Here is a 21249-nt window from a genome sequence, read left to right as displayed (position 1 = left end):
TCTGGTACGACATTCCAAAATCGATATTCGTCTGATTAGCGAGCGAGAGAGGCAGAAAATTATTCAAGTTGATGATCGTTGGTGTTTGCTTGACTCTTTTCAAACCGATTACGAGTGACACCGACCCCCCTTACGATGTGTGTGCGCAGTAATAGTAGTAGTAGTAGTAGTAGTAACAGTGGTGGTGTAGTGGTGGTAATGCAGTTCCCGTCAGAATGCATCTGAATAAACGTCGTTAAGCTTATCCATCATTAGAGGACTGTTTGTATATTATGAAACGCAACCAAATAAATGTATTAAAACCGCGCGTCCACAACAAAGCAAAAGAGTAATAAACAATAGAGAAGGGTGGCCGTGCTACAACAAACCCGCACCGCTTTCGGCGACACCCGATTACTGATCAAGAAACAACGGCGCGCGCATCCATCTTCATCCTCATTTTCCGCACAGGCGATCCGAAAATCCCGAATATCACACCCGTAGTGGCGAGGGGTCCTCCTGCCGGTGGGAGGTGGCAGCACCATCCCTGGGTCTATTTTTATTCTAATCCTCTGGCCACCGCCGCGCTCGCTTGCTCGATTGCAACAGAAGCGAAACACGGACGGGCCGCGGGACTGTCTCTCGGTTGTGGTTCTCTCACCGTCCGTTAGACAGAGAGACTAGTCGGGTTCTGGCCCCACCACGCCGTTCATTCTCCCTACCCTGCAGCTTCCGCTGCACAGCTTCCGGGCGGCGCACAAGTATAGGGTGGTCAATCTAGTGTTTGGATTCCGCGAAGGTGGAGAGCAAAATATCGATTGTGGCTATCACTCGTCCAAGTTTCCAGCTTCAATTTCGTTTTTTTTGTTGAACATTTGTTGAAATGAGCTTAAATAAAATGAGCTTTCCAAATTTCGTACAGTGTGAGCTGAAAAGTTTGGGCTATTTCCCAATTTTCCGCAAGCGTATAGAGTCCCATTTCGTAAATGTCACAGTTTTTACAAAATGTTTACAACTTCCAGAATGAATTTAAAGTAATTTAAAATCCCCATCCCCTCTGGTCCTGGATGCGGGCTTAATCCGGGTTCTCTCGGTCGGACCGATAAGTTCCCGTTGCAGGAGGACATCGTCGGTACGGGAGATTCTCCGCCAAGAAGGGGTCGCGCGAGATCTTTCCTTTTTTTCCTGCGCAAGCGTTGCGATGTTGGCGATCGCACACCGCACAAGTGCACCAAGTGGCATCGACATCCCCCTAACTCAGACTCCCCTCCTCGCCCCCGCTCACTTCTTTTTACAGGTGGGTGAACGAAAAGCGGACCACCAGAGATTGTTCGCGGGATCGGGGGGATTATTTATAGCGCGCACTTTCGGTTCGGAAGTGGCCACCGCGCGATGCAACGAGGGTGCATCATCGCGCCCCCCCATTGCACAGTGTCCCCGGGCGGGGAAATGGCCGAACGGCGGTGGCGACGGACCACTTGTTGTGTCCTCGGATGATGGTGAAATAGGTTGTGAGCGCGAGATTCCCCTTTTTCGGTCATCCAGAGAACAGAATTCGCGCAGCTGCGCTGCACACAGTTGCATCGCAGCACCATTCTAGGCGCGCAATTTTAGAACTCGCGCTGGGCAGCGGGAACTTGTGTGGGTGCTTTTGCTGTTGATGACTGTTGGTGATGATGGCCGGGGCTTGGGTGATCACCAGCCAACCTTTCGCCGAGTATTTTCTAGCCCAGCCACCCGGGGAGCAATAGCCGTGTAGCCCCACAGGCAGTAGTACCGCTGCAGTCCATCCGACCGGAAGCAGCGCTGCTGTTCCTTCCGCCACGTGGGACCCTTCTTTGCACAGCGCAGCGCGCCGCACCCCCGGCAATAAACGCTCTGGCAGTGTGGTTAGCTGGTTGTGTAGCTTTGCGTTCCATACTGCGCGGCGTCTCGTCGCGCGTATGGAAAATTCACAGCCACTATCCGCCCTGCCGTGGCGATAAATGCCAATCAGTCTCGCGTGCGTGCCCGCGCATCCGCCGAAACGGTGCCAGAGGACACAACGGGTAGTAGTGCTCAGCAAACGCCAGTGACGCCTAAAAGTGCGTGCTCCGAACGCGCGGAATCGCGATCTAGGCGCGTCTGTGTGGTGAAGCTTTTCTCACTCGCCAAAGTGATCGTTTTTATCGTCTCTCGAGCGCGTGTTCCGCCCCAAAAGTAAAAGTGTAAAGAAGAGAGTTGCATTCACGTGCGTTCAACTCTTGCCGAATGTTTGCTGTGTCATTTTTCTCCTCGTTTTTATTGCATTTTTATAATAAGCTTCTCTCATTCCTAGGCCTCCCAGAAACAGAGGAATATGGCCGTCGTTTGATGATTCCCAACTAGAGCTTCTTATTGCGTCGTAGATTGGAGCTCCTCGATGATGCGCCTTTCGGATGTACGGTATTGATAGAGGTGTAAAGCGATGTACAAAATATAACAGCAATTAACGAACAAAAGAACTTGTAAAGATGTACAGACCAAAGGCTAATTTAAGAAAACATCCGAAACAGGGCCGCGTTCGGCTGGTTGTGAAGCTGCAGGCTAAGTATTGCGATGCTTCGATGGCATATTTCTGTAGGTTGGTGGTTGGATAGGAAAAATCTAGAACCACGTTCTCTGGCCTCTGGCCACGAGAATGACGCAAGTGCTTTCGTTTCGAAACGTCCCGTAAATAGAACGAAACAAGTGTGGGTACACAATTACGTTTCTACATTCCCTAAGAAAGTGAGAAATAGACCAAGAAATAGATAATGAACATGAAATCCTTTGCCGGCGTCCCTCGCCTTGGGTGAGCTTTTTGACCGAAAGCTTCAGCGAAGCTTTTTCCCTTAGAAGCCCTATCCTCTCCTAGGACAAAGCTCAACACCTCATTCGCGATCACTCTCTGGTGTTTTTCTGACCGTCCGATTGGCGTGGATTGCGAAATTCGCGAAATATAAAAAATCGGTTACGTCATCTCTTCGTCAACTGCGCATCGAAGAAGTGGGGCCACCATTTGAAGACGATGAAAAATGGCTTTTTTGTGCCTACGAAAGGCGCTAATGGCAATAAAACTAAACGTGCCTTCTCCGCAGAACCGTGCGGATAGATAGTGGGACGCACCTGCGTTGTCCTTCCAGCGACACCACGCCAACATCCAATCATGACGACGACGCCTTGTTGCGAAACATAGCCCCCCGATTTATGTTTACGTCAAGATTGTGGTATCGAAGCGTCTCGCAGCATGTGGCCTGACGTGACGTCATGAATGGCGAAGAATATTCGTCTAATTTCGGCCTTCAGGAGCCGTTAACCGAGGTGGGGATATAAACGTCATTGAATCAAGCGTCTGCCAGTGGGTCGTCGATTTTATAATACTTTCGTTTGTGAGCTCGTTTCGAAGGTCATATTTTTTAAGTTTTCTTAGATTACACCGCTATAATTTTTGTATTAATCAAATGCTTCGGATGATTCTTTTTGGCATCTTTCTGTTTTTATGTGGTCGGGTCCTGTTAAATTATACAAGTATTACCTACTTATTATTATTAGAATCTGCAGAGCCGTTTTGGGCACCAACATCAAGTTTCAACTCAAGATGGTGTGCTGTCAGTGTTTGAACTGATGTCTTCCGCCTAAAACGTTGCAACGAGACGAATGACCTACGGACGAGCCACAAAAATAATTCAATAATAGAATCAAAATACCACTGTTATAATATGAACCATTTATTTGAAGTTTGTAGCCATGTTTATGGTCTTACATTCTCAGCGTACCAAACTAGAATCGAGTGTGTAGTTATTTCCCAAAAAAAAAAACGTTCTAGCGGGCTAGACAGAATGTTGCAAGATGGCAAAGTCCATCAGTCTACCGAAAAAGCGTCACGGCGGGACACCCGGTCAAAGTCCTATCGAACCGGCGTGATTCATTAGGCTCACGTCTGGTCTTCACCTGTTTGTTTACATTAAGACCTTAGGTAATGGCTCACCCATCGCTGGGTGGCCGGTACTGTGTTAGTTTCTCTCCCTCTCTCTCGTTCTTTTTGTTGTTAACCAGCCTCTCTAACCCACCAACATAATTTCACAAGAAATGCCAAGTCAGTTACGCATCAGCCGAAGTGAATGCAAAAGATGCTCCGAACGGAAGCTGTGGTCTCTCGCCGCTCGGCCGCGTCGTTAGTTCCGCTCTCGCTCTCGTCGTGTCTGTGGCTCTCAAGCTCGCAACATAAAGCGCGGGCTATTCCTGAACGCACAGGAATGGATTGCTTCCTTCGTCCATGATTCCCACTCACGCTTAAGGCGCCGGCTCAAGCCGGTATTATAAGCCGGGACGCTGTCAGTTGGATGGGCAGTCTTTTTTCGACTTCCAGCATTACCGGAACCGTTCTGGCGAAGCGAGAAATATCCCTTCAGTTTCCTTCAAGTGCTCAATGCATATCGTTGTTAGTGTAGATGCGCGAGCGCGTGATTCTCGACCCCCGGATTAGTTTATCACTGTTACTTTTTTTTATCTACTACCATGAACTCGTCTGTTGAAACAGTGTCGTTACCGAGATTTGTCCTAAAAAATGTGATCATTTATTGGTTAGCAGCAGCGTTAGTTCTTGCTCCAAAAACCGTTGCAATTGTTGGTGGAGACAATGCTTCGGTTGGCGAGTTTCCTCACATGGCCCTGCTGGGCCGACCGTGCTCCAGAGATACTTGTGGTGAAAACGATTCTGGTTTCGATTGGTTTTGTGGGGGCTCCCTTATCGGAACTCGGTTCGTCCTGACGGCGGCTCACTGTGCATACGTTTCAATGCCGCATCCTCCGACGATCATCCGCCTTGGAGAACACAATCTCAAGGATAGCTTTTCTCCAAACCGCCAGGACGTTGAGGTTCAGAGGATCGTGCACCATCCGGGTTATCACTACGCATACTACGACATCGCGCTGGTGCAATTGAACGTCACGGTCACCGTCAACGCCTACGTGCAACCGGCTTGCCTTTGGACTCACGATTACGATCCTGACTCTCCGTTGATAGCCACTGGATGGGGAAATCTTGGCTACTGTAAGTATTCCACTGAAGATCACTGAAGATCGATTGCCCAATAGTGATGTCCTTACAAACGTTTCCATTGCGTAATAGATAACGAACAGGCGACGGTTCTACAGCGGGTACAACTTCCTATTGTACCGAATTGGCAGTGCAACCAAAGTACGTTCCACAACCGTCGTCTTCGGCACGGAATTTTAAGCATGCAACTGTGCGCTGGTGATCAGCAGGGAGGCAAGGACACATGTCCCGGAGACTCCGGTGGTCCGCTGCAGATACCAGTCCCAGAAGCAGATCGAGAAGCAGGGCTCTGCTCTAGTCCACACTATTTGGTAGGTGTCACATCAAACGGTATGATTTGTGGTACAGTTAATCAGCCAGGAATTTACACGCGCATTGCGTCCTGCGTGAAATGGATTGGACTTGTAGTTGGTCGAGGCGTTTAGGCTATCTTTGGCCTCAACTCATTTGTGCCATTGGTTTATAACCGAACAATTTTAGCATACTGCCAAAGATGCCATACATCTTGCTTAAGTTAACCTAAACGTCGCACATCAGTACATGGATTAGAAATATCACGATAGGCATTACTTATTTCGGCAAATCGTACTAAAAACAACATATTTGTACATACAAAATCCATCTAAATCGAAACCGACTGCGAAAAATTAAAACGACGAGTGTTAAAAAAACATTAAAATTAGGTCTTCCAAAGATTTTCTATATTGTAGTAATTAGTTTAAATGTTTAAAGTGTTTTCATACAATAAATAAGAACAGCTGCAAAACATACTCTTGAGGAAAATTGTGAAAAATTTGAGTCATTGTTTAAGTGAATGATTTTTGTCAACTTTATGATACTCCAATTTTGTATTCCATTGAATTAATTTATTTTATTTAGTAGGCCTTTTCAGGAACATTATGTTGACTTTGCGCTATGTTTTCATTTTTTAGACTTGATTTACACTAAGACCAATTCTCTCGCGTTCGGTATTTCAAACTTATACTATAGTCCGGCAGATTAGATTCCACTCTTACACCACGTTCAGAGTTAGGAAAGAATTAAGTAACTGATAGCGTGTAATAAATGTATAATTTGGGCAATGTTTACAATATTACTGCTAATGCTACAAAGTTAAGCCAACCGTTAAGCCAACAGAGATTTATTTTTTGTGAAAGATGGAAATAAATTTGTATTGTGTTGCTTTTTGTATCAGTTATTAGTTATAGTTTTAGTAATAGTGAGAAGTATGTATTTATGCGTTATTTAAAACTACGGGTTTGCAGTACGTACTAAAAGTCGAACTTTCTTATAACATTCTCATTCTTTTACATCTATGATGTAATAAATCTCTAAAAATCTATACGTATTTTTTCGTCAGTCATATTATATTATGAACTAAAATTACTATGAACATTAAGTGATCAATCAATGAACAATCAGGTGATCTAGCTCGTTTTCAACGGTTTCAAAAATAATTTATTTAAAAATTCAAAACAGCACATTTCTCCAACCGACCAACTTACGTTGCAGGGAAATTTTTTAACGAATGTTTTGTGTTTTGTAATCCTTGCACACAAAGAAGTTGCCATAATGTATTACTATGTGCTATAATTTTTCATAACTGGCAGTGAACACTTGGGCGGCACTGTACTTTCACCAAATGCTACTGATCGTCGTGTAGCATTTCAGAACATTAGTCGCCTATAGAGCACTATTGTTGGTCGCTTGAACGAACACATACCTACGATCGACGGCAAAACCCGGTCCCGCAGATGCGATCGTACACACAAACGTATGCACAAGACAAGGAACAGGTTATCGGCCCGCGAAACCTAGCTGACCACTTGCTGATACTCCAATCACGCCATTCTCGCGCACGTCAGTCGGTGCGCAACACTTTAGCGATTGACATGTCGACTCTGGTTCTGGTCTGTGTCCTGCTACTCGGTCTAGCCGGTGGCGGGTCCACGCAGGATATTGTGTTTCCAGATCTGAAGGAACTGGCCATCGGTGATCCGTGCACCATCGAGCCATCCTTAAAGGGCGCTCCGTTCGTTCAGCATGGCATTTGCAGGCGTGTTCGAGAATGTCCCACGTTCATTCCGCGCATCATCCGGCACCCGTTCGACATTCGCCGGGATATCTGCTACTTCGAGGTGCACGAGCCTGTGGTGTGTTGTACGAGGACCGTGGAAGTTTATGAGCAGGATCAATACAACGTGATCGATTATGACGGCCTAATCGCATAAGTTTCTTGCAATGAGCATTAAAATCGACACAGCGAGCCCGATATCGCAGACCCAATACAATAAGTGTGCACAGTCCATAAGCGTGAAATTTCAACATAAGTCAAAACGTTGATTGCATAATGTAACAGCCCAATGAAATATACTTCACTTACTCAGCCATGAAATATGATGTTATCAACTGTTCTTCAAATGTGTTTGTCAAACGTAGGAATAATACACTCGAAGTCGAAGTCTTTCGAGTCGTACAAGCTATTTATAAGACACAATGAACTGCCAGTTGGAACTTACGACGATGTGATGCATTCGACGTGACCGCATGATGAATTCTACAACGTTGACGTACTGTGCCTATAGCAAGGTGATGCACAATAGTAGTTTCAAATAAACAGATACGGTGCCAATATAATATCGTACATTCATTTACAGTGAAACTTATATCCGAAACTTCCATGTTATTCGATCCATTTTCAGAGGTTACGTTATTTTGACCAAAAACTTTTGAAACGAATGGCGATAATGCTGCTACAACTTCTACTAACTGTCCTGCAACTATACCCAATACCGAACCAGACCGACACTTCCAGTACTTCAACTAGTACACAACCGGATTCGTGCATTCATAGTTCTGACGCACGAAAGCCACAAAGAAAAGTTCGCATTTCATGTGTAATCTGATCAGAAAGAATGGGTTTTTCCGTTAATGAAGAGAGCGGTTCTCGCGGACAGGGACCAACGCACTCAGAACCAGAGATGAAAGGGATAGATCAACTTGAACAACTTGATTTAATTTGAATAACCTCACTTGTTAGGTTCTGCTCCAGTATTTTTATGAGGTTCCACGCCAAGCAAGCATGGCTCCTGTGTGCTGATAACATACGACCAGTTTGTAACCAATTGTGAGACGCAAAAAGTGAAAGTATCAGCATTAACAAGGTTCATTCGACATTCGATCGAACGGCGGAACTGTAAGTTTTCAAATGAATTTTATATGTGTTCAAAAGATATCAAAATATCCCTCTTCAAAATTCGCATACATTCCATTATTACATTACTTAGTTGATTTGGATTTGTTTTTAATATCGATCTTAGCGGGATTATTGTAATGCTAGACAATTTGTGCACACGAAGTGCTTTCTTCTCGTTTAAGTTTAACAATGAAACAACGACTTTGCTTAAATTCCAGAAAAAAAAATTTAATTTTTGCGATTGATAACTTACGTTTGAATAAGATTTACCGCATTTTGCCGGTCAACGATTACTGTCCGTCAACTAGGTCGCCTGTCTTGCTCGTCTTCGCGATGGTGCTGTTCGCACGTGATGGCTCTACTGTTCGCCTCATGGTTTTATCGAGCAAAAACGTCCGATACGGCGCAAATAAAGATTGTCTACTGTCTAAATAAACTGCGTATCGTGCGTAACACCTGTACGGTATACCTCACCACACAAACCGACAACCAACGAAGCGGAAGGGATATGAAGTTAGATCCAACACGCCAACCACTGGAATGATGCTTTAGGTTCATCTTTAAACCGGTTCCTAAAATCAACTGTTAGTATCCGTGGAACATCTGTTGGAAACATTCGTAACGCGTGTTGACTCCTCCATTCAAACGCCAAATTTGGTTTTTAATTTTGTTTAACAATGGGCTTTTTGAACATGTTTCCCGAATCTATATGAAATGAACCTCCGCTAGTTTGTCGTGCCTTCAGAAGTTTTTTGGGACGCGGGTGATCTTAGGAGGATCAACTACTCCATCTATCCGCAAATCTCCCTGCGGCCTTGCTAAAGCGGTCTGTCGGTTCGTTCGTTTCAATGATGTCTAGACTTCGGCTGAATCATTACGCATTGGGCGTTCTGGACCACGATCTGGACCATCCTCTTATGTCCTGCGAGGAGAACCAATGCGACTCGGTCTAGGGGACGTAAGGGACGCGAAACGGACCTGTTTGGTAAGCTCGTTCGGGATATCCTGGCGGGGTGCGTTCACGTCGGAGCACAGTATTTTCCTGTAACCCTTTGCCAAGCCCGGAATAGGGCGCTCGATGGAGGAAATGTCCCCGGTGTTTTCCATGATGCTTTGCGTTAAGTTGTTATGTCGGTAGAGCTAAGAAATATGATTGATAAATACGGCACAGTCCATAGCTCAAAATTAAAAAAATATATATATATTGTCTAAAACGAAGCAATCAATCGTGGCATAGTGAGGACCTACGGTAGCACCGCCGCAGGCCACCGGTTCCTTAGCTTTTACCCACATTTAATGCTTCAGATACTGAGTGCATACTTTTGAAATTGCTGTGTATTCATAAAATGGATGCGTGCGGTTTACTGGCTGCGTCTTTACGTGCGTTCTTTGTTCGGTGTTGCAATCGAATCACCGTTTACTACACCGTTTACTAGGAACACTCGTCAGCAGCCGCACTTTGTGTCACTTCGAAACGCATCTATAGTGTCGCATGCTTTGATTCAAACGTTTTGGCAAACTGTTACTCCGGCCACACGATCTCCTCTATCCAATCGAGGTACGCCGAGATGCGCGTGTAAACGCCTGGCGATTGGCCTCCGCACCAACTGCCGAACGATGTCAACCCAATGATGTAAGCGGTGCAAGTTGCATCGTTCGCAAAGATCTGCAGCGGACCGCCGGAGTCTCCCTGGCAGGTGTCCTTGCCGCCGGCCAGAACTCCGGCGCACAGTTGCTGGTCTATCAGTCCCTGCGGGATACGGCGGTGATTGAGGAAGTAGCTACCACAGGCGGGAGTTGAAAAGAGATCTAGGGTCACTTTCATCAGGTCCTTCGTCGACACACCACCTGTTGAGATGGAGAGTAGTCAGTACATTTAGATTGTCATTTGAAGAACGTTTAGGTGAGTTTTTTAAGTATGCGATCATTTGCAGCCTTTTTCACCTCATTTCGAACTTACCCTGTGCGGTGGCTCCAAACCCTATCGCTACCGCCTTCGCACGATCAATTTCCGACGAGGAGTAGAGACACGCGGGCCGGATAGCACGTGTGAAGGTTACCGTTTGGGCCAACTTCAACAGAGCAATATCGTGGTATGCTGTTCGCGATTTATACTTCGGGTGCCGTTTGTACTCCTCCACTCGTATGTCGATCGGGTCGGGATAGTCCGGATGGTTTTGCTTCACCTCGCCCAGGCGCACCACAATGTTTCGTGACTCGAGGCAGTGGGCCGCCGTCATGACCCACTGTTCGCTGATGAGTGTTCCACCGCACTGGAACGTCAGCTGACCAGCATCGTTCGAAATTGCGATGCGTACCATGTGCGGGAATTCACCGTAGCGTGCCTCGGTGCCACCGACGATAAGATTAGTGTCGGACGGGCAACGCTGCCGTTCCCGGTGCTGTACCACCGGTGATCCTACGGCCAGCGTGCCAAGCAGGAGGTTGAAACCACCCAAACGGTTGTATTCACGGCACTCTGGAAGAGGGAATCTTGACGTTAATAATCCTTTGCTCATTAATCATTCGAGGTTCGAGTAACTCACTCTGTTCGCTGCGCCGTTGATTATTATTGACGGTATTGAGTTGCTGCAGACGTTGCTGGTAGTCCGTGGGGCAGCAGACGATCGCTTCTTTGGGCGTGTAGCCGCAAATCTTCACCACACGGGTTTGTTCGAGTATCGGGCGACAAAGGCTGTATCCGCGGCATATGCCGGCTTCATTGCCGTACATACAGGAATCTCCATCTGCAAAAAAAACAATATTTTCAGCGTTATACTTAATGCTATGGTATAGCCATAAAGAACAGAAAGTACAGCAGCGCAAAACAGCTCTCATAGGTTCCGTTTCTAACACGCTGGTGTTAGACACTCCTGCTCTGAGCTCATCATCCATCAATCATGTTCGTTTGGCGCTTTCGGATGTTCCCCGGTAAGGTGTTAATTATTAGGTACACTGCGAGTAACCGCCTTAACACGCCGGTGATCGTTGGTGAGTAGATAGATCGGCCCTTTTGTGGAGTATTTAATAACGTTCATCGATGTCACGAAGCTGGCCTGTGTTCGACTCCCGAGACCGACGTGACAAGAAGATTGGAGCGGGTCCAAAAACCCTGCCCGTAAAAACACAAAGTTACAGTACGTAACAGCGATCAAGATTGCCCTGCTTGCAGGCTAAGACCGTTCGGCGGTTGTAATAGCCGGATATCAGATCATTGATCGTGATCATCGATATCGACTCCGGTGAATTACGGAACATGGTATCGACAGTCGTGTCGTTGTGAAAATATGCAAATGGCATCGGAAGATTCCAGTAGGTAAACAGTACTTGCCAAACAAAGTGTTCGCTCTTAAGATCCGTTTTTGTACCTTCATACGCTCTTTCGACAGCTGCTTCATAAGAATGTTATCGTGATTGTAGCACTCTACAGTTTTAGAAGATTTATCACAGCTGCAACACTTCTTCCACATCTTTAACGACCCATCAGACCTACCATTCGCAGCGCTCGTTCCAGCAACCAGCACAGCGAAGGTGACCACGGCAAACCAAGTGCCAGTTGAAAACTTAACGACGGATAACATTTTTGGCTTATTTCACTGCTCAGATGGCTGCCGTTAATTCGTATTCACGCACTGGCCCAGCATGGGTCCTCCACGTCCTACGAAAGATGGCACGGTTCAGGGACTACACGGGGAACTTCTCGCTGAACTGATCACGAGCTGGCGGGCGTCTTCTGCGTCGCGGAGTCGCCCCGTCGAGAAAACACCTTTTCGTAGCTGCGGCCGGATCTCTAATGAATGAATGTTGATGATCTCCGCGTAGTTGCAGCTCTGCGACGATCGCGTCGATCGCCACTCAGTGTTATCGCTGGCCGTGTGGTGTGCGTGAGTTGGGAATACCCGAACTGAAGTGACGACCGGGAAAGAGAGTGAGTGTTCAAATCAAGTGATTCGAAACCTCCACCTCTGTGTAAAAGAAGACCCTTTGAAGGTGGATGAATGAATCGCGTAACAATAGGCTTGTGGAAGAAAATAAATCAAACAATCACAAATTTTTCGAAGCCCGCGTTACTCTGGAAAGGGGGCCATTTGGTTTGGAAAACTGCTGAATCTATATGGAGCTAAGATGAGGACACTATTCTTCGGCATCTCAATTACTCGACAGTTCTTAGTTTCCCAACATTTAAACAAATGAACACCCTGCGGGTTGGTGCTACTTCCAGAAACTCTATTTTGTTCGTTCAGAGCTATAACGATCAGCACGACGATCGCGTACATACGGTAGCTCTCGTAACTGTTAACGCGTTTTTGGGGAAGTCCGCAACCCACGAACGGAGTACTCGGTTTCACACCACCCCATTGGGCTGAGTGTTTGGAGAAGAATGTACAATGAATGCTAAAACCGATGTCTAGTAAAAACCGTGTGTGATAAAGCTTTTTCTATGATGCGTGGTACATTATAAAGGCGCGTACTTCCCCAAAGATAAGCATGGACATCGGCTTTGTATCATATGGAAACGACAAAGACCGTAAATTTAGAAACAGTAGAAGTGAAAGTTTTACATTAAGAAAATAGTTTAAGTACACACATGAACTGGTGAAACGAAAAATCAAACAGATCAATACAACGTACGTTGATTTTTTTATTTTGACCTTTGATGGTGCGCCACTACCGAAGAAACACTAGTAAATTTAAGGATTGCATAGGCTGGTGAAAGTTTACTCAAAAACCAGAAGAAAGTAAGAATAATGAATGCATATCCTGTGCAAATTTATCATTTGACAAAAATAAAATAAACTTGAATCACTGATCACTGGTGATCACTCAACTGCGCTTTCAGTAGGGAATTGCTCATCCTTTATGTAATCGTGCTGAGCTCGGGTACTAAATCAGTTTTCGCCAACGATGAAAAAGTCTAACATAAACCAAATATTATAAAAGCATTAAGATCATACCCCGAATTGCTACGTAAGGCTTTAAAATAAACAATAATAGATATTTAAAATGAAATTGAAAACAGGAGACTCCTCTGGAGGTCGAAATGGAACAGAGGGGAAGACGTAACACGTTTTGGAAAGAGTTGTTGATCTTGTCTACGTTTTATCCATCTAATAAATACGAAATAAGCAAGAAACACAAAGAGATAAAAACATAAAGTATCGGTGTATGAAAATGTTATGAGTAAGTAAGAGTGAGTATACGATTGTCATTTATTATCAATTTTCACAGTGCTCAAATTCACAGTCCATTCCCATATTCCACAGCTCATATTCACAGTCCTGAATTCCCAGCGAGCGTCACTTATTTAAACCACTAAGAATACGTGAGCAAACATCCTTTCGATGGATTCGACAAGTAACACGTTCGACAGTTTAGTTTCACCGCACCAGGACTTTGTCCCTACGGCCACACCACTGATTCGATCCAATCAAGGTACGCGCTCACCTTGGTGTAGATTGCCGGCGTTGCACTGCCACACGCCTGTCCAAACGACGTTACGCCGATGATGTGGAACATGCACTGGTTTTCACCGCGCGTAATCTGCAGCGGACCACCCGAGTCACCCTGGCACGTATCCTTGCCACCGGCCTGATCTCCAACGCAGATCTGCGTGTCCTGGACGCCGAACCTGACGTGTCGGTTTGAGCGGTAGCTAGCGTCACACACATCGTTTCCGTAGATGTACAGCGACACCTTGCGCAGTTCGTTTGACTTTAACCCAAAATCCTCCGTCAACCCGAAACCCGTCGCGATGGCCGTGTTTATGGGCAGCTGATTGGAGTCGTAGAGGCAGGCTGGACGGATGAAGTCGGTAAAGGTAACACGATTGCGTAGCTGCACCAATGCAATGTCGTTGTACTTTCCCTGGCGCCACTTGAACTCCGGATGCAGAATGAAGCGAAGGATCTCGTAGTCGACTGGCTCGGCCCCGTCATCCGGGCGGAGCAGGTTTTGATCGCCCAAGCGTACGATCGACGGTAGCGTGCTATATTAGAAACAAACGGTCAAATAACCACCGAACGAGTGTACGCCAACTTACCCTTCGTCATCTTCCAGATAGCAGTGGGCTGCCGTAAGGACGTAGTACTCGCTGATCAGAGAACCTCCGCAGTCAAACGAATAGCCACCGTCCGGACGCCGCCACCCGATCGCGGCCATGTGCGGAAACTCTCCCGGCTTCGTTACGTTTCCGCCGACGATCAGCTTCACGACCATGTCGCACTTCGACACCTCGATCTTCACCAGCGTCGGGTTCAGCGTGAGCGCACTAATCGCCACACTCTTGGTGGTGAGCTGTTTGTACTCGTTGCATTCTACAAGAGTTGGTAAACATATGGCCAAAAGATTACGGGTTTGGTAAAGTGTTAAGCAAACAAAGACTTACTCCGAACGCTAACCCGTTCTGTTCCGGCTCGCATGTCAGTGGAAGGCTTCGCAAACCTGTCGATCGGAGCGTACTGCGACTGCGGACAACATATGATTGCTTCTTGAATGGAGTAGCTGCACACTGTAATTCGGTTCTTCGGTTTACATCTCGAATATGGCGTGCAGACTCCTGGCGCACCCTGATGGTCACACTGTTCGCCCTCTGCAAAGAATTCGCAAAAAACGATCGAATTGAACGATCAATTGTGCTGAACCATATCGGGGATATGTCTTTGATTTCATTAGTTTGCTTTAAATTTACATTTTGTGTGTGCGTTCGTTTTTCCGGTTGTATCTAGCCAGAAGCACTAAATTCGCAATTTATTGCGCTTTTTTTATTGCGGTTTGCATGACGTCATAAGTTGTACATACAATCTCACAAACACACACTGAGACGAAGCGCAGAGAATCTTTCAGCGGTGAACAAGTTTCTAAATATTTTAGTTTTTCGCACACTCCCGATCGTACAAGCAAATTACACGGTCGTCAGCGGCGATGCGAACGTTCTCTGAGGTTCCAAGGTTTGATTGGTGGAGTGATTGGCGTTAAAAAATTCTCACGATTTAAAATGTAAACAACATGATCAAACATTTGCCTCGCGCTCTGGCCCGAGAACGCGATAGGTATTGGTGTCCCAGCGTTTACTAGCTCTGTTTCTGATCTTTGAGTCTACTAATGATACACTTTGGATGGTCGTAGCACAGCGTCGTCATTTGATTGTTACTGCCTACGAAAGGTATGCTAAGTACAATTCAATGTTTTAACATTTTTAGTAGCTTACACCACGAGCTTACACGAACAGGACGAAGCCGGACTGTGGCTACGATCGTTCGGTTTCGTGCGGCGATCGTCCTATTTCGTCCTGTGACCTTCTACACATGAATGTATTACCTTGCAAACCGTTGCTACAATTCACGAAGAGGCACAACACTATGCACAATGCGGTTACCAATCGATTGAAGTCACTGGACACCATTTTGCGTTACCGTATCGCTCGCAATCGGAACAAAACAAACTGCAATGGCGAGGGTTAGGTGAGATCGCGAATCGCGGAAATCTCCGACAACGAGCGTTCTGCTGACCAGTTGAACGAACACTAATCCAACTGCGCCGTTCTCGCGAGATCGAGCTTCACACATTGCTCATCACTCCAAACAAGTTTCAAATGGCCGATCTCTACCGTCTGCTTATTCTGCCAGCCGAAGAGAAGCTGATCGATCTGCAGATCGATGGCCTCGGCATGGGATGTTTGTCTGGCGGGCGCGAATGTATTAAAACGAAAAAGGCAAGATAAATCTTCGGAACCGTTAAAAACATGATTCAAATTTTGAGGCAAGCTTATGACACCATTCGCGAAATATGTTGAAAATCGATTTATAGTCAATTTGGCTTCGTATGCTCTTTTGTGCTGTTTAATTGTTGGAATGTTCAGTCATCAGTTTTAATTTTGAAAACGGTCCATAGTTCGTTCCTGTAAGATGTCGGGATGATTTTTTACTATGTTGGTTTTAGTACATTAATCACACTCATTGTCTAAAGAACATAATAAATAAATCAAATACTGATTTTGATCAACCACTTTCAATGGTAATCAAAGCATGCTGTTTTAATATAATCGAAAATAGTTGCTTCCAGTTGTCGTTACAAATATTATCCGAAACCTTGTTCCTCCATTTTGGAGTCTTATACCCGTCTATTGTTCTTTCTGGTTAGCGAATAGTTAGCGAAGTTTCGGTTAACGAATAGATAGATTCATGATTCCTGATATTACATCTGCGCTTCATATTGGAATAACCCTTATTTAGATTATTTGGTTGTTATTATAATTTCAGTTATTTTGAGGATGGACCATTTTTCGTCTCTTTTAGTGGTTCATTGTTTGTGTGTTGCGTTTTGAATAGTTTTGTTTCATTCGTTTGTTTTATATTTTATAATGAAAGTTGGTTGGTGGTTGTTACCCAAGGAGCAACTATGTCCGTTTTACTGTCCGTTTTACTGTCCGTTTTACCATCCGACGGACGTCCGACGGACGTCCGTTTTGCCGTCCGTCGGATGGCCTAAAACAGCAGAAACGGACACTGTTTCGGACGATTGTCAAAAAAGCTCAGGTTATAGCATTGATTTTTTATTGCTATAAAACGTCGCGTTGCTATAAATTATAGCTCATTCCATATATTAAAATCTATTAAAGCAAGAGACCAGTAAATTATTATTTTATTTATATATTTTTTCATTTATTTTAAAAATACATAATTATTTCGTTACCCGGCGACGAACGCACAATCGCCGGGTTACAATATTATTGCTACATTACATTTACTACATTATTAGTACGCATCTGCAGCACAAAGTCCCACAAGAGGCCCACGATCGCGAAGATGCTGAACTCCTGAATGACCGGCACAAACGTTGCCAGGCCGCCCGTCAGGATGGTAATCTTGGTCAGCATGTCAGCATCTTCGTGATCGACCACCTCTCCCGGCTGAGGCCCTGCGCCACCCGAAACTTTACGTCGACGCTCTTGGTAATGACGAGTACGATTTCCAGCCCGACCAGTATCACCAGATACGGATAGGCTCCCTTCGACTGGAAGCTGACGGTAAGGCCGAAAAAACACAATCCGAGGGACACCATGACGCTCCCGAGAACGGTCAGCATCGCACAGGAAACGAGCATGAGCAGGGAACGGATGGCTTCGATTTTGCGTACTGAGAAGACACTGCTGAAGAACACACAGAACGCCATGCAACACCTCTTTCCAGTTGAACTCTCCTGGGTAGAACATGTACATGATGGATTGCGGTGACGCTGGTTACGGTGGATCTTTCTCTACCGGTTCACCGTTCTCAAGATCGGTCGCTGCCTCGATTTCCGTCTGGTGCAGTGGATAGGCGCAGATTAGTTTCTGCCTCAACGATTCGGTGAAGTAAGGATTGTTTTCTCGCAGGATACGTGAATCGGCCGGACACGCATCGCATAGTGCTTCACACCCGTATCGCGCAACGGTATACCGAACAACATTTCCGCCGTGGATACTTTGGGCTTTTGTAAATTCTACAATGGACAAAAGGCCATACAATTAGAAATGGACAAAAATATTAAAGCCTTTTCCTCACGCACATGATTGACGAAAATGGTGTTTAGCAGATTGTTGTCCTTGTTGAAGCATTGGATGTTTTGCTGCCAAGAGTTGGCCGATCACAGCACCAGCTCATGCGATGGGGCGAGCTAAGAAATCCTGGTACCTTTTGTCCTCATAACTACGAACGATCTCTACCAGTTTAAACACCTTGTAACACCGGATCGGTCAACAGCAGGTCGCCCTCCCATGGGATCACACTCGTTCGCACAGTCGCAGCGCCCAGCCAATGTTGCGAATTCGAAGTCATCCAGCACTTGTCTAACCTGCAATGAAACGGATGCTCATTTCACAAAATACACAACCTGGCGTACGAAATTCATTTCTTCACTTCCTTGATAATATTTGCGCACCAAATGCTTAAAGATCGGGTCCAGTCACTGGTGGCCGGTGATGCATGTTTTGATGTTTGATCCTGGCGCTTGACGGCGTTGTTACCGGTTGTCGTATTGCTGATGGAAAACGTACGAATCTGAAATAAAACAAGACTTCAATCGGGTGCACAAAAGTACAATTGTTTAAACTTTTTACACGGCCCACGGCCCCACGGATCTTCGCCACCAACAAACTGCACGAAACGAACTATGCACTGACTCCCGTCGCAGCCTACTGCGTAAAATGTGTGACAGTAGTGCGCAAGCGCGAAAACCAACATGTACGATCGTTTCCCCGTTTCTTTCTATCTCATGTTCCATCTGTACGGTTGGTGCAAATTTGCTATAAAATAAGCTTTCCCAGAACGGTGAGTGTGTGTGTGCGAGTGTGTGCGTTTGACGAACGGCGTTTCGTCAGCTGAGGAATGACAATCGTCCGCCCGACCGTCCACCAACGGATGGTCTCGTCACGCCGCTGACGACAATCATCCGTTTTAGCGTCCCGCGTCGTCAGCGCGCTGACGATACGAAAGCTCGTGGCTCCTTGGGTATTCAAATTATTCACAAACATTTTGCTTAAACACCGAAACCAAACAACATTGAATGCCTGTGGGAACTACGCCACCTAACAAAGTAAAATATCTTATATTCCTTTTAATGGCTATCCGTCTCGCTATCCGACCTGTGCAGAATTTTAAACTCGCCGTAACGTTTCTTCGAAAAACTGTGGGGCAATTTGGAAACGATAGCTTTCAACATGTCAAACGAAAACGAACAGTTTACCGTTTATCTGTCAATCAGAAAAATATGTCAACAATCCAGCTGTTTTCAGTTGCACACTTTGTGGCGACGCTCTCGAAGTGGAATATTTTTGTGGAGTTATTTTGAATTGCGTTGTTTCGTAAGTAGCATTATTGTCCGAAAAGAGTGTTGTCCGAAACGAGTATTGCCTTCCAGTGATTGATTTAGTGTCGTATACCGTCAAATGAGTTAACTATCAAAGAGATTCCAAAAAAAGCCGTGACGCTTTCAGTCATGTATTTACATGTTTAAATGTTTGTTATGTTGCACACCGGTCGTGCGACATGTGATAATAGAATTCTGTTCACAGCTGTTGAAATTAAACTGAGTGGCAATTAGCTTGGGAGGTAGAGATAATAATGTCTTTTTCCTGCGAAATGTAAGTTTTGTTATATTACATTAAGATTTACGTTGTCTTAACTAATTTACGCGTCATTGCAGCGACGATGCGATCGCGGAGGAGGATATATTCGCCGGAAGCGGATATTCGGTATGTTTCCGTATATATCTGAATCGATTGTTTCGATTAACTTCGATCTTTATTTCGTTCAAAAGCAACAACTTCGAGATTTTGACAGTGAAACCATCGAGCACAATGCACTAGCGTTGGCTGCCCAAGTTAACGACGATACCTTTTCGCTTGCGCCCTTGAGTCAGGATTCATTTAACGGGCCAGATAGCATGCTTCAGTTACGGAGCTCGCAGGACCCGAAAGGTAAATACCCGTTAGTGGAAGAACTCTCTACCAATGGTGTACATTTTTCGGTCGAACTGCCCGGTACCGAAGGATCAGGCTGGGTGTATTCGAACATTGCAAATAAACTGTTCGTTAAAATTGATAGCTTTTGCTCTTTCGCTGTCAATATGAGCCCGAAGTTGATCGGACAAGATTGGCAGGTGCGTGCCATGTTGCTATCGAGCGTACCAGACTCTTACCACGAGCCCATCCAGCGATGCCCCAATCATCGGGCGAAAGATGACGAGAAATACAAGGACATAAGCATGCATGTAATACGGTGCACGGACAAGCTGTCTCGTTATGTTGGACATGATGGTGGGACGTTATTCGAAGAACGCTGCGCGGTGTTAGTTCCACTGGAAAAGGACAACCAACACGTTATGGTTACGCTGCAGTTCGTATGCCAAAATACGTGCTTCAAGCAGATCCGAAAAACGGCTATCGTATTCACGCTCGAGGATCCCATCGGCTGCGTTTGGGGACGCCGAGTGTTTGCGGTGAAAATTTGCACCAACTTTCGGCGGGACATGCTGAACGAGGAAAAGGTGTTACGTCACGCCAATGTGTCCAACACCCTCACAGTCCAAACTGCCGCCAATCGGCCACGTAAACGCGCACGAGGAAAACATGGAGGCAAAAGCGCCGAATCAATCGTGCCGAAAAGAGAGCGGCTCCAAATCCAGCCGTGCACGGTAAGCCTGGAGATGCCCAGCATGCGAATGGCGAAGCGGGTGCATGATTACGCGATCGGAATGATTTCGGCGGCGGTTCTACGGGCAAATAGCGATGAGCAAAAGGCGCAACTGATGGGGTACCTCGAAAGGATACGCCAAGATAGTCGGTCGCATTTCATAGGCAACAGTCAATGTAGCATCGAAAGCGACATTCTATAGCAGGCTGTGCCAATGTCTGACAAAGAGAGAGGAAACAATAATTCATCAGTAGTTTTCGTACTAATGATCTTTTCATCTTTTTTAAACTGTATTTTGATCATATTTCATTATTGCTACAAACCATTGCGTTTTTATAAAGTTGACAACTCAGTGAGAGTACAAAGTGGAAATAAGAACTATCAAGAGCCAGTGACATCAGTGTGGCACACGTAGGCAGTGGTACCTAATAAGAAGAAGCTAGAGTTAAAACATGTGGAATGTAACCCGGTAAGACCAATGTGCAACTTGTAACTGACGGCAATGGCTACCTTAAGAACCACCTTTCTACTGGAGGTGTGCATTATACGTAATTTAAGCAAGCAGTCCTTCACATTTATTTGCGTATTACTTTCCGAATTTATTCACTAGAATATGTTGCATTACTATCTTAATAGACGAAACTTAACACTAAGCTTACACAATGATCACCCTGTGTTAAACAGAAAACTAACGCATAAAATGAAGTGAAACGAAATGTGAAGCAATCTGAATTGTCCCGGAAGAAATAGTTTAATCGATGAATGTTGAATTCTTTGTTGAACTGTTGCGCGATCTTGTGATTGCAATATTTGTCTATAAATAAAGTTTTTTTTTGCATTCTTCA

General features: G+C 45.5%; 6 protein-coding genes across 6 annotated transcripts; 3 read left to right on the top strand and 3 right to left on the bottom strand.

Moving 5' to 3' along the window:
• Positions 1-4644: 4644 nt before the first annotated feature.
• Positions 4645-5463, top strand: LOC131207398 (serine protease snake-like). The gene is made up of 2 exons (XM_058200010.1): positions 4645-5032; positions 5111-5463. Exons 1-2 carry the CDS (start codon positions 4645-4647, stop codon positions 5461-5463), a joined length of 741 nt encoding a protein of 246 aa, XP_058055993.1.
• Positions 5464-6896: 1433 nt separating this feature from the next.
• On the top strand, positions 6897-7663 carry LOC131210592 (uncharacterized). The gene has a single exon (XM_058203864.1). It carries the CDS (start codon positions 6931-6933, stop codon positions 7267-7269), a length of 339 nt encoding a protein of 112 aa, XP_058059847.1. The 5' UTR covers positions 6897-6930; the 3' UTR covers positions 7270-7663.
• Positions 7664-9471: 1808 nt separating this feature from the next.
• Positions 9472-11979, bottom strand: LOC131210573 (serine protease snake-like). Its single transcript, XM_058203842.1, has 4 exons — positions 11728-11979; positions 10781-10981; positions 10195-10713; positions 9472-10082 (listed from the first exon to the last, which is right to left on the bottom strand). Exons 1-4 carry the CDS (start codon positions 11813-11815, stop codon positions 9757-9759), a joined length of 1134 nt encoding a protein of 377 aa, XP_058059825.1. The 5' UTR covers positions 11816-11979; the 3' UTR covers positions 9472-9756.
• A 1451-nt stretch (positions 11980-13430) lies between these two features.
• On the bottom strand, positions 13431-15739 carry LOC131210574 (serine protease snake-like). Its single transcript, XM_058203843.1, has 4 exons — positions 15552-15739; positions 14620-14823; positions 14275-14548; positions 13431-14220 (listed from the first exon to the last, which is right to left on the bottom strand). The coding sequence occupies exons 1-4, from the start codon at positions 15634-15636 to the stop codon at positions 13635-13637; spliced, it is 1149 nt and encodes a 382-aa protein (XP_058059826.1). The 5' UTR covers positions 15637-15739; the 3' UTR covers positions 13431-13634.
• Positions 15740-17941: 2202 nt separating this feature from the next.
• LOC131207397 (uncharacterized) lies at positions 17942-18932 on the bottom strand. The gene is made up of 4 exons (XM_058200009.1): positions 18856-18932; positions 18331-18367; positions 18153-18271; positions 17942-18065 (listed from the first exon to the last, which is right to left on the bottom strand). Exons 1-4 carry the CDS (start codon positions 18930-18932, stop codon positions 17942-17944), a joined length of 357 nt encoding a protein of 118 aa, XP_058055992.1.
• A 94-nt stretch (positions 18933-19026) lies between these two features.
• On the top strand, positions 19027-21243 carry LOC131211589 (cellular tumor antigen p53-like). Its single transcript, XM_058205125.1, has 3 exons — positions 19027-19353; positions 19416-19464; positions 19530-21243. Exons 1-3 carry the CDS (start codon positions 19334-19336, stop codon positions 20604-20606), a joined length of 1146 nt encoding a protein of 381 aa, XP_058061108.1. The 5' UTR covers positions 19027-19333; the 3' UTR covers positions 20607-21243.
• The last annotated feature ends 6 nt before the right edge of the window (positions 21244-21249 follow it).

Source organism: Anopheles bellator, chromosome 2 (assembly GCF_943735745.2).
Source record: "Anopheles bellator chromosome 2, idAnoBellAS_SP24_06.2, whole genome shotgun sequence".
Classification (NCBI taxonomy): Eukaryota; Metazoa; Arthropoda; class Insecta; order Diptera; family Culicidae; genus Anopheles; species Anopheles bellator.
The sequence above is the reverse complement of the archived record's forward strand: the minus strand, read 5'-3'. Positions and strand labels throughout refer to the sequence as shown.

Excerpts from the sequence above, each read along its gene's own strand:
- LOC131207398 (XM_058200010.1), top strand. The coding sequence starts at position 4,645 with ATGGCCCTGCTGGGCCGACCGTGCTCCAGAGATACTTGTGGTGAAAAC. Across the intron at positions 5,033-5,110 it reads ATGGGGAAATCTTGGCTACT|ATAACGAACAGGCGACGGTT; the intron begins GTAAGTATTCCA and ends ATTGCGTAATAG.
- LOC131210574 (XM_058203843.1), bottom strand. The coding sequence starts at position 15,636 with ATGGTGTCCAGTGACTTCAATCGATTGGTAACCGCATTGTGCATAGTG. Across the intron at positions 14,824-15,551 it reads TTGTAGCAACGGTTTGCAAG|AGGGCGAACAGTGTGACCAT; the intron begins GTAATACATTCA and ends AATTCTTTGCAG. Across the intron at positions 14,221-14,274 it reads TATCTGGAAGATGACGAAGG|CACGCTACCGTCGATCGTAC; the intron begins GTAAGTTGGCGT and ends TTTCTAATATAG.
- LOC131211589 (XM_058205125.1), top strand. The coding sequence starts at position 19,334 with ATGTCTTTTTCCTGCGAAAT. Across the intron at positions 19,354-19,415 it reads ATGTCTTTTTCCTGCGAAAT|CGACGATGCGATCGCGGAGG; the intron begins GTAAGTTTTGTT and ends GCGTCATTGCAG. Across the intron at positions 19,465-19,529 it reads TCGCCGGAAGCGGATATTCG|CAACAACTTCGAGATTTTGA; the intron begins GTATGTTTCCGT and ends TTCGTTCAAAAG.
- LOC131210592 (XM_058203864.1), top strand. The coding sequence starts at position 6,931 with ATGTCGACTCTGGTTCTGGTCTGTGTCCTGCTACTCGGTCTAGCCGGT.
- LOC131210573 (XM_058203842.1), bottom strand. The coding sequence starts at position 11,815 with ATGTTATCCGTCGTTAAGTTTTCAACTGGCACTTGGTTTGCCGTGGTC. Across the intron at positions 10,714-10,780 it reads TCAACGGCGCAGCGAACAGA|AGTGCCGTGAATACAACCGT; the intron begins GTGAGTTACTCG and ends TCCCTCTTCCAG. Across the intron at positions 10,083-10,194 it reads GTTTGGAGCCACCGCACAGG|GTGGTGTGTCGACGAAGGAC; the intron begins GTAAGTTCGAAA and ends CCATCTCAACAG.
- LOC131207397 (XM_058200009.1), bottom strand. The coding sequence starts at position 18,932 with ATGTTGAAAGCTATCGTTTCCAAATTGCCCCACAGTTTTTCGAAGAAA. Across the intron at positions 18,368-18,855 it reads GAGTTTAAAATTCTGCACAG|TTTGTTGGTGGCGAAGATCC; the intron begins GTCGGATAGCGA and ends CGTTTCGTGCAG. Across the intron at positions 18,066-18,152 it reads ACCCGATCTTTAAGCATTTG|GTTAGACAAGTGCTGGATGA; the intron begins GTGCGCAAATAT and ends GTTTCATTGCAG.